Source organism: Sitophilus oryzae, unplaced genomic scaffold (genome assembly GCF_002938485.1).
Source record: "Sitophilus oryzae breed Bouriz unplaced genomic scaffold, Soryzae_2.0 scaffold_499_pilon_pilon, whole genome shotgun sequence".
Lineage (NCBI taxonomy): Eukaryota > Metazoa > Arthropoda > Insecta > Coleoptera > Curculionidae > Sitophilus > Sitophilus oryzae.
Genome location: NW_022147083.1, coordinates 2,412,865 through 2,428,675, shown reverse-complemented (window position 1 = coordinate 2,428,675; position 15,811 = coordinate 2,412,865). Strand labels below are relative to the sequence as shown.

Sequence of the window (15,811 nt, the reverse complement as noted above, 5' to 3'; positions counted from 1 at the left end):
GGCGGAACGAATAGACATGTTACTAGTAATATTATTTTATGAGGAAAATTATTGCTTCTTGGCCTCAAGGGCTTATCCTCAAAGATATCCAAATAAGAATCTTCCTGATAAGCGTTTCTTTGAAAAACTTCTTGTCCTATTTCGCAGAGCTGGTAGTGTGGTTTATAAAAAAACCTATTAGGCAGAAACCTGTCGTTGGAAGTGAATAAAATGAATTTGCCGTAACTGGCTATTTTATAGAAAATCCATATATCTACAAGTCATCGTAAAATAATTCAAAGAACTTCTTCTTCGTTTTTCTTGATAGAATAATATACACATATTTAATAAATATTATTTATTAAAGTATTGTAGGTAAATTAAATAAAAGAGTAAAGTGGTATAAATTTAAATAATTCCATAAACTAATTTCGATTTTGAAAATAGCTACTAACTGTCACTAGAAACTTGCCATGACAACACTAGCCATCTTGATTGCAATTTTATTGAAAAATCGCTTTTTATTCAAAATCTAAGCCAGATAGGTATAGGAAACCCTAATATAGTTTGAAAGAGTATTTAAATCTGCTAACAATTTTTTAAGTAAAAAAATACATAGTGTTGCATTTGAAATAACGAAGTTTTTATGTAAAGTAAATATTTAAAATAGACCAGCAATTTTTGATACCCCTGTATACATTTAAGGAAGGAATAAAATTTTTCTGTAAAGTTTATTTCTCTATCTTTAAACTCAGCACAAGAACTAATTCTGAAAAGTAATGTACAGGGTGTTAATCATCTATTTTATTGTAGCATGCAAATTTAAATATCTTTAAATATCTGAAAAATCAAAGATTTTAAACATATTTAACCCTTATAATAAATACCTTTTTTTGGCCCAAGAATCCAAAAATGAAATAAAATACTGGGTGTTCCATAAGAAAAAATATAACTTTGGTATCGATCTTAGTTCTGAAACACCCTGTACATTTCAAAATAATTTTAAATTGTGCACATTACCTCCCCACATACACCCATAAAATATTTTGTTTCTACATCTTTTCGTTTTCGTATAATCAACCGAGGCGAATGAGGTGCGCCACCCTGTATATTATTTTAATTTTCAAGTGACGATCACACTACCTCTATCCAACAACGTATACTTAAATATTTTGGTCATGATATTTTGGTCACGTATGCAAAGACTTAACTAAGAGGGACTAATTAAGAGACTAACAGGGCAAGGTTCAAAAAAAGGTAAGGCAAGAAAAAAAGACCAAGGAGCCAAATGGAGACAAGCTATACACATCACTTTAATCTGACCACTCCATTCCTCTTGTAAGAATAAAGACAGAAGAGAGAATGAATAATGAAACTCCCGGATTTTTTAATCTTTCTTTCGTTCGTATATTAAACGCTAATTAAAATACAAACCTTGAAGTTTGTGGGGATTTCTACAAGTACGTTAGAATTTTCATGATTTGTGTGTGTGATCTGTCACTGTCGAAATTAAAAAACTTTGACTAGCGATAATTTATAAATTATAAGGTATTGTTATTAGATTATATTGGCAATATATCCAGTTATAGTTAGCCTTCTTTATCACTAAAAATTAAGTTCCTTGCTTTATCTACAATGAAGATAACAGGGGGATCAAAATACCGTGAGTTGTTTCGAGAAAAGTATGGTACGGCTGTGCTCGACTTGGCGGTTCATACTAGGCATGTTCGGTCTTCCGGTATACCGGTACCAGGATCGGTATCGTCTTTTACAAGACCGGTATACCGGTTTTGGTACCGGTACCGGTATCGGAGGACCGGTTTAAATTGGTCCCGAAAGACCGGTTTAAATCGGTACAGAAAAGTAGATTCATCATAATATGAAAATCAAAAAAACTGTAGAAAACGATTTTGGTACCGGTTTTTGTTCAAAGCTGATTGTGTTCTACTCTAGGTACCGTATAATCGAAAAAAAAACTGCGTCAGAGATGGCTATGAAATGAAGATCGCTGTAATTTTATAAATAGCAGGTTAGTCGTGACTGACTAAGTTAAGAAAAAACTGAAAATTTAAGTGAGGATGCAGTCAATAATCACCACATAGGCTAATAAAACTACTTTTTCAAATTTGTCAAGCTTTCGAGAATTTTATTCCCATCATCAGGACAGTTTGACTGATTCAATTAGCAAAAAAACAAGGGCCTTTAAGGCTTTTTTGTGCAAAGGATGTTTTTTTGCTAATTGACTCAGTCAAACTGTCCTGATGATGGGAATAAAATTCTCGAAAGCTTGACAAATTTGAAAAAGTAGTTTTATTAGCCTATGTGGTGATTATTGACTGCATCCTCACTTAAATTTTGAGTTTTTTTTGTAATTTTATATGTAAAATTATATGGGGATGTAATCGATGTTCATTTCCAAGCCAACTGGACGCCGTTTTTTCGATCATTCGGTATAATACGGTCAGGAACATGCAATGTAATTTATTTTGATGTATGTTTAAGGTATTGCTAGTCTGGTTTGGTCTAGTAATCTAGTCTTCTTCTTTAAGTACATCGAAAATTCAAGTAAAGGATCTCACTCATCCATCTTACTCATGTGTATAATATAAATTAATTTTAATTTATATAATTCCGTTAGGTCAGTAAAACTCTGGCCTATATTCAATACCGTCTACTCTATTATTTAAAATATGTAAAATAGCATCTTATTTCCGCTCCATTTATATCTCCAAGAACAGCAGCTTCCAGTACTTTTTCCATTTTTCATAAGTAACGAGAAGGAACCAAAAATATGCCGGAAATGTGAACATAAACAATGAGAATCTTAAGTTAGATCAATAACGTTATAACTGTAACGGTTAGATTTACGATATATTCCGAGAAATCTAATTTATTCCTCAAAATACCATATTGTTACGGATTCCGTGGGTCCACTATTTAAACTCACGATAAAATACTTAACGAATTTATTTGTTTCACTCTGTACACACAACTTATACTATTTACAACACAACTTATGCAACTACTATTACTCTAACGGTATTTCGCGGTATTTTCAAACTTCAGACTTCAGACTATCTTCAGACTTTAGACTTCAAACTTTAAACTTGTCCAACTGTCAAAGCGCGGGCCTTATATACCCCCTGGCGGTTGTTTCTAGATTTTTCTAAAGAATTCTATAATTTTCTTTACTTTCTGGCGAATGCGCCAGGTTCCTCAATGCACGTTGCGATTTTTTAGCAGTATGCAGTTATGCAACCAGTAATACATCTTGACATTGCCCCTTCTCAAATTTGATCGTCCCCGATCAAGGTTTCCTGTCTGGTATCTCTTCAATCGATCCAGATGAACTACTTTCATCTTACTTCTAGGGCTGCGTTGAATCCGGTACACAACATCATTTATCCTCTTGATGACTGTATAAGGACCTTCCCATGCTGGAGTTAACTTTGGGGACCTCCCTTTCTTGCGCTGTGGGTTATATAACCATACCATATCGTCCTGTTGAAATCCCGTAGAATTAGCTCTGAGGTCGTAACGAGCTTTCATCCGGTCACTGGCTAGCGTAATCTTACTTCTCACGGCCTTATGAATTCCCAATAACCTTTCCTTCAGTTCATCCGCGTAGTCCTCTACGTTCGTGGTGCTGTCGTCTGGTGATCCGAACACCAAGTCACAAGGCAACCGTAATTCTCGACCAAATAAAATCTTCGATGGTGAAAGTCCGGTGGTGTTGTGAACTGCACTTCTATATGCCATTAGGAATAGTGGTATATGCTGATCCCAATCTCTTTGATGTTCATCCACCATTTTCGAGAGATGTTCTTCAATGGTCTTATTGAATCTCTCGACCATCCCATCAGACTGCGGATGTAAAGCTGTTGTCCTAGTCTTGTGAATACCAAGCAGATCACACATCTTCTGGAACAGTCTTGACTCGAAGTTCCTTCCTTGGTCAGTGTGAAGCTCTAAAGGAATTCCAAATCTACTGAAGACATTATTGACTAATACTTCAGCTACAGTCGATGCTTCTTGGTTTGGAATGGCAAAAACTTCTGGCCATTTACTGAAATAATCCATCGCCACTAAAACGTACTTGTTGCCCTTGTGCGTTTCAGGGAATGGGCCTGCAATGTCAACAGCGATTCTTTCGAATGGCAGTCCAACGTTATATTGTTTCATTTTTCCCCTAGATCGAGTGCTTGGTCCTTGGCTGGCTGCACAAATTTTACATTGTCGACACCATTTCTTGACATCTTCGCAATAATCCACCCAGTAAAAGCGATCTCTCAGCTTGCTCAAGGTCTTGTTTACCCCAAGATGGGCTCCAGTTTTACCACCGTGAATTTCTTCCAATACCTGGGTAACTTTCTTCCTTGGTACCAGTAACTGAGTTGTTACTGTGCTGCCATCCGCACTTTCCCATGTGCGCTTTAACAATCCATTCTCAATAACCAGTGAATTCCACTGAGCCCAGAGAGCTTTGAAAACGAGCCCTCTGTCCGCAATATCCTGCCACGGTGGTCTCTCGCCGTTACCTTCCTTGAGCCGTAGTATTGCCCCGATGTCTGGATCTTCCATTTGGTCTTTCCTCAATTGTGTCGTCGTCCACTTTTCATCGGTTCCAAGCTTAAAATTCTTTACTCTGATAGCGCTTTCGCGATGTTGCATTTTCTTGTCCAGGTTAGCCCGTCGTCGATCTGGCTCGTTGCCGATAATTTGTATCCGTCCTACACGGCACCCAGAGGTTTTCTCTATTTTCCCGAACACAGTCTTCTTGGCATCACCAGGTATCATCACAATTTCCGCTGATCTTGCTTCCATATTTCCTGGTATCTTCTCTTTAAATACAGCAAATTCCTCATTTCCGATTTTCAGGATGTTTCTATGGTGATTGAACGAAAAACCATGTTGACTGATCACATCCATACCCATGATAAAATCATCTTCAATGTCTGCCACTAAAACGCTATGCCGAAACTTCAAATTCCCTAACTCCAGTTCCATGAAAGCCTCTCCCCGTACAACGGCCATTTCCCCCGTAACTGTACGTAAATACACTCTTTTTCTAAGAGGCATCATCTTCAATCCTTGCACTGAGTTAGTCCGCACTAACGATACCATAGCGCCTGTGTCCACAGTCATTCGAATTCTTCTACCATTGACCTTCCCGTTGATCACCAAACTGTCAGCGTTTTTTCCTAGACTCCTAATGGAAAACATCCTAGGGTCTCTGTTTTCTTCAGCCAATACTTGCTCATTAGTGTTAATTTCCTGGTGCCTATGTTCTCTCGATGGTAAACGGAATCGCATTTGGACACGGCAATCCCGTTTGATGTGGCCATTCCTGCCACATCTATAGCAACTTATGTCCTGGGATCTTCCGATATGCCGATGTTCTCTTAATGATGAACGGAATGGCATTTGGATGCGACAATTCTGTTGGATATGGCCATTCCTGCCACATCTATAGCACCTAATATCCTGGGATCTTCTCTGGTTCTCTGTCTGGGTGTTGTTGACTCTCTTGTTTATTAGTAGCTCACATAGTTTGTCGAATTTTCTACACATCTCCTCCAAACTTCTGTGGGTACTCTCGGGCTGTTCCTCTACCCTTACCGATCTTATCTTCGGTCTAGGGATGGCGCTAAAAGCAGCTGTGATTTCCAGCGCCCCGACCAGTGCTTCGCTGCTGGTAGAAAATCGGGATATTTGCAGCGCCCTCTGTAATTCGTTGTCCCTCAGTCCGCTGATAAAGCACTGAGCAGCGAGTTCCTCCCTAAATCCTTCCGGTGCTTCAGGATACGCTAGGTGTACCAGCCGACGTAAGTCTGCTTCAAATTCCTGCAGACTCTCTCCGGACCTCTGCAGGCGTGTCTTGATCTGGGCCTGGTAAAGTTGGCGTCGATGTTGGTCGCCATATCTTCTGTCCAGTGCAGCGACCAAAGTTTGGTATTCCTGCTGTTGGGCTGCAGGAATAGTTTGCAACAGTTCCAGGGTAGGGCCACGCAGCGCGAGGACAAGTGCCGCTGCTTTCTCCTGGTCAGTCCATCCGTTGGCAGCGGCGGCTGCTTCAAACTGACGGTGGTACATTGTCCATGTCGTTTGTCCATCGTAGGTCGGGGCCTTAAGGTTCGCTGTGCGTTGAACGCCAAGTGTCTTTACTTGTACCTTGGTCTTCTGTAGGTCCATCTCCAATCTTTCTATCTTCTGCTGAAGGCGTTCCTCAAGATCTTCTACGGTTTCTTGAAGTTGATTTTCCTGCCGTTTTTCCAGGTCTTCAAAATTCTTCTGTAGTCGAAATTCCTGATTTTCCAAAGTTTTCTTAAGACGGTCCTGATCTTTAAATTTGTCTTTCTGGCGACGCACTTCTAAATCTTCAACAATTTTCTCCAACCGTTCTTGTTTAATTCCTTGATTTTCTAAAATTTTCTGAATACGGTCCTGTTCTTCTTGTCTTTCTTTTTGACGTCGCTCCTCCAAACGAATTTCCAAATTACCCAGTATTTTCTCAAGCCGGTCCTGTTCTTCTTGTTTCTCTTGTTGTCGTTGAATTTTCAAATCTTCGAAAATGTTCTCAAGCCGGTCCTGTTCTTGTTGACGTCGTAGTTTTTCCTCTTCCTTTTCTCTTTCTAATCGGGCTCGCTCTTCTTCTCGTTCTTTACGGAGTCTTTCTTGTTCTTCTGCTTTCTCCCTTCTCATATTCTCCATAAAATCGCCTAATAGTTTGCTTACTTCCTCCATTTTCTTCGCTTGTTCCCTTGTACCAACCATAAAAAACTCTAATCCGGTCTAAAAATCTTCCAATCCACTTAATTTCTTCTTAAAATCTTCTTGAATCGTACTTCCGACACCAATTGTTACGGATTCCGTGGGTCCACTATTTAAACTCACGATAAAATACTTAACGAATTTATTTGTTTCACTCTGTACACACAACTTATACTATTTACAACACAACTTATGCAACTACTATTACTCTAACGGTATTTCGCGGTATTTTCAAACTTCAGACTTCAGACTATCTTCAGACTTTAGACTTCAAACTTTAAACTTGTCCAACTGTCAAAGCGCGGGCCTTATATACCCCCTGGCGGTTGTTTCTAGATTGTTCTAAAGAATTCTATAATTTTCTTTACTTTCTGGCGAATGCGCCAGGTTCCTCAATGCACGTTGCGATTTTTTAGCAGTATGCAGTTATGCAACCAGTAATACACCTTGACAATATTTATTACGTTACCGTATTTACTTAACGTTACAGGCACGAGAACTTTCTATTTACATTTTTTAATACGGCCATCACGAGATAATAATATATCCTCACTGGCTCAGCAACCAAAACTGTTATTTTGGTCTTTCTGATATTCCGGTGCGTCCGGTCCAACCGGTCATCCTGTCCAGCAGGTATACCGGTCCAGTATCGGTCCCATCGATGTAATTGTTGGAAGCGGTATACCGGTTGTAGGACCGGTACTTACACATATTTAACCGCTTGTGTGCGTGCAAATTTATTTTTAATTTGTTTAGTTTCTAATGGCATTATAGTTTTAATAAATCGCTTATATATGGCCTTTATCAGTTTGTAGGTCAATATCTGGGAATATAAAGTAAATTGGAAGCACTAGTGTAATAAGAGTTAAAATCAGTATAATAAACAAATACAACTCCTTAATTTGTGCTTTTTACATAACCAAGTTTCCGCAAAATATACAAACTAGATAAAGCTAAAGTTCTTTAATTTTTGCCAATAATTTCTACCTAGTAGGCTATAAAATATAATAATATAACAATTTTAATTCTTATCGGTAAACTCAATATGGACTGCCATCAAAAGGAGGTAGCCAATTTTTTAATTTCTAAAAATTGTCAATAATTTTTTGTGCCAAAACCCATTAAGTGGATCAAAAGCACAAATTCTAGTGATTCGTTTCGTATGTCCGTCTGTAGTTATTTTTATAAGGATTAATATAAGGAAATATTATTATCGTTAAAATTAATTTGAAATGTGTGGAACATTAAAATTAAATTAATAGTTATATTTAATAGTTCATAATTCAATAATTGCTCTTTGTGTAAGACTATATATTTGTATTTTTTAATTATATTTTAGGGTACAAGTTCATAAACATGGTAAAGAATTTAAGTATTTTTCACGATCGTTAAAACCGGTGCTGCCTCATAAGGTATCTCATTTCAAAGACTATATCCCGAAGGCCTTTCCTCATGGTAACGACTTGATACTGGACACCGAAATACTTATGATGGACACCGCTACAGGCAAACCATTACCGTTTGGAACGTTGGGCGTTCATAAAAAGGCACAGTTTAAAGATGCCACCGTATGTTTATTTGTGTTTGACTGCATATATTATAACGGAGAGAGTTTAATAAATAAACCCTTGAAAGAGCGTAAGCAAATTTTACATGACAACATGATTGAGGTACAGAATCATATCGTTTTTTCGGAAATGAAGGAAATCGACGAACCTAAAACTTTGGCTAAAATGATTGCAAAGGTTTTAAAATTAGGTGATATTTGAATAATTTATTATCATGTTAGTGAAATGAAACTTAAAAACTACTTTTAGGTTTGGAAGGGCTGGTTTTAAAAGACACTATGAGCAAATACGAACCGGGGAAAAGGCATTGGTTAAAAGTTAAGAAGGATTATCTCTTCGGTGGTGCAATGGCGGATAGCGCAGATTTGATAGTTTTGGGAGCATGGTATGGTACTGGTCAAAAAGGTGGAATGATGTCGGTGTTTCTGATGGGAAGTTACAATCCGGCCTCCAAAAAGTTTTGCACTGTAACCAAAGTTCATACAGGTAAACTTTTTGAAATGCTTGCTCACAACCGGATGTTTGCATGTTTGGTGCTTAAGAGTACATATTTGTTGTTTTATATTTCAAACAGGAGTTAGATAAATTTATTTTTGGTTAAATATTTACCGCTGAGAATTTGGCGCAGAGGCTGACTGTTGTTGTTCGTCAAAATAGACCGTTTGGGCTTACTCAGCCACTCAGCCTCTGACCGTCCCTGAACGCCCTCAATGAGTAAAACGAACAACAAGTCTTATTAAGAATAATTCTTACGTTATAACGAGTTGATAGACAGAGACACAAAGAAATGCAGGGTTGCCCGTTCCTACTTGCGATATGCATAAAGCTTGATTTTCATGCATCCGTTATACGTTGGTACGCGTTGGTCCGACGCGCGACGGTGCTCTGATTGGTCATAGCGTTTTCGCGCCACTTTTCATCCGTAAATATTTTACTTCAGCCCGACAACGGACCCGTTTATACGATAACGGACGTTTTGACACTTTTTGACAAATTTAATCTAACCTTAATAAAAGTATAAGTAAAATAGCAAAATCGTTATGGAAACGAAAATATAAAATAACACCAACGTATATCCGATAAACGGAAGCATGAAAATGCAATAAATTTAAAAACTGCGTTATTTTCTAACCAAAGTCTTTAAATTCTACCAATAAAATTAATATCGTATCAACGTATCGTCGGACAACGGATGCATGAAAATCAAGCTTAATAGCTAGATACAAATAAAAATCGAATTAAAAGAGCAGACCAATAGGCTTGGTGTATTTTCCGCCGGTGCTGCCACAGTAGGAGAATATCGTAAACAAACTCGTTTATCGTACCAACAGGTATGGTAGGCTATTAAGATCGGAAAAAAAAGTTTTTTTAATTTCACTCAAATTGAGTTATTTGGGTCATAAATGGCCTAAATACAAAATATTTTCATGGTGTCTGTCTGTCTCTGTCCGTCTGTAACACGATAACTCAAAAACCGCTAAACCGATTTTAACCCTCAAAACTGGCATGATGAATTTTTGTAACGCTTATGGCGTGCTCCCACGGACCCCAATTTATTTTTTCAGTTAAAAATACATGATGAAGAGATTTTATAAAAAGCGTGTTGTTTTAACATTGTTTACAATATATTCAAACTTGTGAACAAATAGTTTCATTAATTTTCAACAAATTAATAAGAACGGACACAAAAATAAAGTAAAACGCATTTTTTTAGAAATTTTTGACAACAGAAATATAACTTGGCTAAGAAACCCATAGAAATTAAAAACATATACAGTGTGTCCACGGATTGACTCCCAAAGAGGGAAAACTTTTTTATTCGTGGGTTTATAAAAAAAGTTATTCTTCATAAAAACTCCTGCTTGAGCTTAAACGACCAACAGGCATATTATTTTTACAAATGTATATACCGAGTGTAAAAAAGTTTAAAAAATATGGAAAACGCTAAGAACAAAGTACCGTATGATACGGCGTCATAAAAACGGCGTCAGCGATGGCTATGAAATGAAGATCGCTGTCATTTTATATGTAAATTTATATAGGAAATGCCATCGATCGTCATTTCCAAGCCAACTGGACGCCGTTTTTATTCGATCATACGGTACTTAGTATATGTAAAAATACGGTGAAAAGTTATTAATAAAAGTTCTAGGGATTGAAAAACTACACCACGTTACCAAATTTTATCTCACTACCTAAATGTACAGGGATTGGTAAAAGATTCCTCTCCATATAAAATACCATTTACTCTAAATTAACTTAATTTTTTTTGAATAAATTTAAAATCCTTGTTTACCTTTACGCAATTTCATTATTTTCCTTTTTAAATTAACCAATGGAGGCTATAAAATAAACTATTATTAATAACTTTTCATCATATCTTTACATATACAAGTACTTTGTTCCTAGCGCTTTCCATATTTTTTAAACTTTTTAACACTCAGTATATACATTTGTAAAAATAATATGCCTATTGGTCGTTTAAGCTCAAGCAGGAGTTTTTATGAAGAATAACTTTTTTTCATAAACACACCAATAAAAAAGTTTTCCCTCTTTGGGAGTCAATTCGTGGACACACTGTATATTTTATGATTTTACCGTATTATTAAAAGTACAAACAACTGAAATGTGAAGCTAAAGTAATAAACATAAATTATTTTCAAACAACCCAAACCCAACAAAACTGCAAACCTTGAATGTACATAACTTTTTCAAATGCAGTTCATGCTAATATAGGATCTGCATTTACCGCATATGGATCTTGCACATTTCATTCATGAGATTTTTGTTTTTGTCATTTCTTCATTGACATATGGTTGCCATATACTACATCTCTTTCTTCTCTGGTATTGATTATTCAGTTTTCTCTCTTCTATAAGTAAGAGATTCAGAATCGGAGTTATGGTTACTCTTTGGAGAAAAATCAATGTCTCGATGATCTTCATCTCACTTAAGCCTCATTAAGTTCATCAAATCACTCAATTAATGCTTAAAAAATTTAAAAAATTTAAAAAAATCCAACCAAAACCTAGCCACTAAACCCTACCTATCCAAACTCCAAAATTACAGTAGCTAGCGAAACGCGGTTTTCAATTTAAGATTAGGAATAATATTTGCAACAAAATTTGTAATAACATCAAAATCAGTCAAAGTCGCAGTTTTTGAGATAATTGATTATTAACATATTTTAGTATGGGCGGCTCAGTATATAGTGTGACCAACGGATCTGTAGCTACGGGGTATCGGCAGGGGAACGCAGTTGTAAACAAGACACGCCCAGTTTCATTCATAAAATAGGCATGGGCGTACGGTGTTTTATGAAAATAATGTGTATCATAAATATAAATTCTGATTAATAATTTTTTTTCAAAAAACTTTGTCCTGTTTGAATCGGTACTCTTGAGTTAGCAGATAAACACACTAAAAGCTTTTATTAAAGCTCCCTTAAATATTTTGAATAATTTTATTATTATGTGTTGTTAATATAATAGAAGAAATGATTACAGCTGGGGGTTGGAACTTTTGGTGTTACACAGCAAAATAAAACACTAAATCAGCACAATACACCAAAACACTTTTACTTTTACACTGGGCGCACGTTTCGCTAACCATGTTAACATCATCAGCAGATGATCAAGACTGAGTCTTGAGGTATATTTATTTATATATCTGTACTAACTATATTTTTTCTACAATACATAATTTTAGATATAACTATTTCTAGCAAAAAAATCTTGAAAATAGTTAACTTTGGAAGCGCAAACAAAACATAATTTTACTCACCAGTAGATCCAATATTGCCTATTACACCAAATATGGTATCGCTCCGCCATCACTTTTTAAAGGTTAGGTCATTGTCTACCCATGTTTCATCCAAATAGATAATACTTGGCGATATTTTCGAATTTCGCGTATATATTTATATCTCTCTGCAATATAATGGGCCGCTCCATTAATATTTATCTGTTATTTTGACATTTACGCCAAAAAAATCCATTTGTTTTTAATAACTCCCTAAGCGTTTCCCTGCCAAAGGAAAATTCGATTCTTCCTGCAATTTTTGCAAAAGCTTTCTAATTGTGGGGACGACTTTGAATTCGAGATAAAATCTATTTATCAAATTCCTGACCACTTGGAAATCAAAGTCGTCGAGCTCACGTAGCCGTTTCTTTCCAGGACTGGATATCATTTTATCGGGGTAAGTTTCCAGTCTTTTTTTATCTTCTGTGTGAATTTTTTTATAGCTGATACGCTAACTCCGGTATAAAGAGATATCCGCTCAAGTTTACGTTTAAGCGGCAACTTAAGCGAACTCTCTGTAGCTTCTTCGTCGCAAACCCTGTTATGAACACAAGGAAATAAACCAAATGAGATTTCATCCACGTTTATTTACATTTATTTTAGTTTAGCTAAAATATTTAGGTAAAATGTGTGCTTTTCATTTTAGCCAATATTTAATTTTAGTATTCTAATAATTACATTATTATTATTCTACTTACCTATAAACATGTTCTTTTGTCCTGGCTATGTAGCGTCTTACCCTTAACAAATTTATTTATTTTAAAACACAAATATACGATCAAACTTAATATTAATAATTAAAAACTACGAACGAAAAACATTATAACAACAAAATAATAAAACACATTTTAACTATTAAATATACGAAAAATATAGGAATAAAGTTTAGGATAACTGGTATAAAATAATGAAAGAAAGTAATAATGATCAAAAGAATGACACCGCCACTGGATATTTCAATAGTATTCAATATTTCTACTCTTTTCAGAAGTAACCGTGAAGTTGGGGATAAGGCTAGCGAATAGGAAAGGCGTAAAAGCCATGGCAACCGCGTTGTAACAAATCCTGTGACGTACTCTCGCCAATTATCAATTCGATGAATAGGCGGCCATGCGCGGCGATGCCGGTTTGCCAATGATATCGTTGACATATCTTCACCTTTCGTAATAAGCAGATTATACAGAATGAATGAAATAAGTTATATTAAATAAAACATATCCAACAATATGAACTACGTTAAAATTCCTTAGTAATATACGTCAGAATATATGCTAAACACATTATATATAATAAAAATATATTAAATTTATAGTTCATGTCTGGCAATTTTGCAATTTTATAGATAAACGTGGCAATATCGATTTTTTTTCTCGCATTCCTTCCGTAGCTTCAGATCCGCTGGTCAAACAGTACGTGCCTCCCGGCGCCAATTTTTTTTGGGGAAATTTGACTATACTTACACAATAAATGTATCAGCTATCATCTCACTTTTTGTTCAATTGTTTCATCAACAATTCTTATTGGAGAATGTATTAGAATTGAAATTTCAAAGTCAATATCAAAGTCAAAGCCAAATCATAAAACTTTTTGATACTATTTTATGCCTTCATAATTATTACGTTCGTTGATATTTTTAATTTAGTGGAAAATATGTATTAGGGCACGACGACAAGACACTTGATATGCTTCAAAAAGAATTAAAAATGGAAAAAATAAATTGTGACCCAGACAAAGTTCCCAGTTGGCTTAATTGTACAAGAACTATGGTACCGGATTTTGTCGCTAAGGATCCAAAGAAACAACCCGTTTGGGAGATAACTGGAGCAGAGTTCACACAACATAATGTTCATACTGCTCACGGCATATCAATAAGGTAATTTATACCACTATATAGAAATGTAAAACAAAATATTTATTCTTTATGTTCTATTTTTATTTTCAGATTTCCTAGAGTAACAAAAATAAGGGAAGACAAAACGTGGGAAACAGCTACTAACACTGATGAGCTTAAAATACTTTTCGAAAAATCTAAAGAAGATACTGATGTCAGTCTATTATTAAAAGATTTTCAAGGAAAAATGAAAGATACTGACGAAATTATGACGGAAGAGAAACCATTGTCTAAGAAGAAAAGGGTTTCTGATGGTTCTAATTCATTTAGTGATAGTAGTCCATCAAAAAAGTTAAAAGTTCACGATAGAGACACTTTTCTGTCTGAAGGCACCTCTAAAAAGAGAAAAGTTAAGAAAGACAGTGAAAAGTTATCCACGAAGGATACAAAAGGAAACAAAATTAAGTCAGAAGATCATGATATTGCTAAAAGGAAAGTGAAGCTTATAAATCCATTACAAGAACTGTTTAAAGGTTTAAAAACGACTTTTATAGTACAAGAAAACACTGAAATTGAAAGGTGAGTTAAACATTAAGGAAAACATTTTTTTCCTTAATTTTCATTTTCCTTAATATTTGTATATCTTTATTTCTTTTCTCTTTAAGGAGATTAATTTTAATTAAAGTGTAAATTATGGAATACTATAGAGTTTTTAATATTTTTAGGTATTTTATTGCATATGGTGGTACAGTATTAAAAGCTCCAAATTTGAAAGAAGTGACTCATATTTTTCATTTTCACAAAAAGATAAAGCACATACGTCCAGATTGGCCTAAAACAGCAAAACATGTTCATATAGGATGGATAGTTGATTCTGTAAATAATATGAGATTAGTTAGCACTGACAAATATGTTATTAATTGGAAGTCATCTTTTGAACAAGATGAACATATTGATAAAATATGTAACGCGTGATATAAGGAGACGTTATTTTAATTGAATTATTTTACAATATTATTTTACATTATATATTTATTATTATTTTTATATTATTAATTGTGTTAGTCATTTTAATTGGGAATGTACTTTTTACAATATTATTTTACATTACCTATATATTTATTATTATTTTTATATTATTAATTGTGTTAGTCATTTTAATTGGGAATGTACATATATTTATACCTGAAATATGAAATAAATCGATAAAATGTGAAATACACATAACATAAATTATAATGTTTGTTTATATAAATAGTGTTACTTTTTTTAGAAACTAGATTTTAGAAAACGGATTTCATAAAAAAATGAGTTGTAATGGGAAGCGTTTTATAAAAAGGTGTACGTTTGACTACAGCCGAGTCACAAAAATCAATTTTACTGCGAATAGAACATGCTATTTTTTTCCTAACGCCACAAATAAATTTTTAAACAATTTTAAAAGTTCCAAGTATAAAAATATTTAAGTCATACCTTGTATATAATAATTATATATCGAGAAATTATGGTTACGCCCGTTGAATTTTACACTTTATGTCGGTTTAATAATTAATATTATTATATTAATATTTTCGTATTTTTATGCTTAGGCGTAAAAGCACGTAAAAGTGCTTTACTTTTATGCCTAGGCTCATAGATAAATGCCTAGGCTTTAAAATTACTTTTTTCAAACGTCACAAAAGTATTAATTTTTGCGACGTGATTGACAATATAAAAAAGTAATTTTATCTTTTTTCATTTCAGGGCATTTCTTGTATTTTTGATAATATATTTTTTTTAAAAGCTTAAAAAATATTAATATCTCTGAAACTATCAAAACATATTTAATAATTTCTTAGGATTATGTAAAGTGGTCAGAAAG

General features: G+C 34.7%; 1 protein-coding gene across 2 annotated transcripts in view; it reads left to right on the top strand.

The window, feature by feature from the left end:
* Nucleotides 1-15,141, top strand: part of LOC115886820 (DNA ligase 3) — a 28,261-nt gene extending 13,120 nt beyond the window's left edge. The window contains exons 3-7 of one of the 2 annotated variants that reach the window (XM_030906124.1): nucleotides 8,090-8,508; nucleotides 8,568-8,804; nucleotides 13,779-13,992; nucleotides 14,062-14,529; nucleotides 14,676-15,141. In XM_030906124.1, coding sequence (XP_030761984.1) covers nucleotides 8,090-8,508; nucleotides 8,568-8,804; nucleotides 13,779-13,992; nucleotides 14,062-14,529; nucleotides 14,676-14,925 — 1,588 coding nt within the window. In that variant the 3' untranslated portion in view covers nucleotides 14,926-15,141. The remainder of the gene's footprint in view (nucleotides 1-8,089; nucleotides 8,509-8,567; nucleotides 8,805-13,778; nucleotides 13,993-14,061; nucleotides 14,530-14,675) is intronic. The other variant, XM_030906123.1, reaches the window with a different exon arrangement.
* Nucleotides 15,142-15,811: the final 670 nt, after the last annotated feature.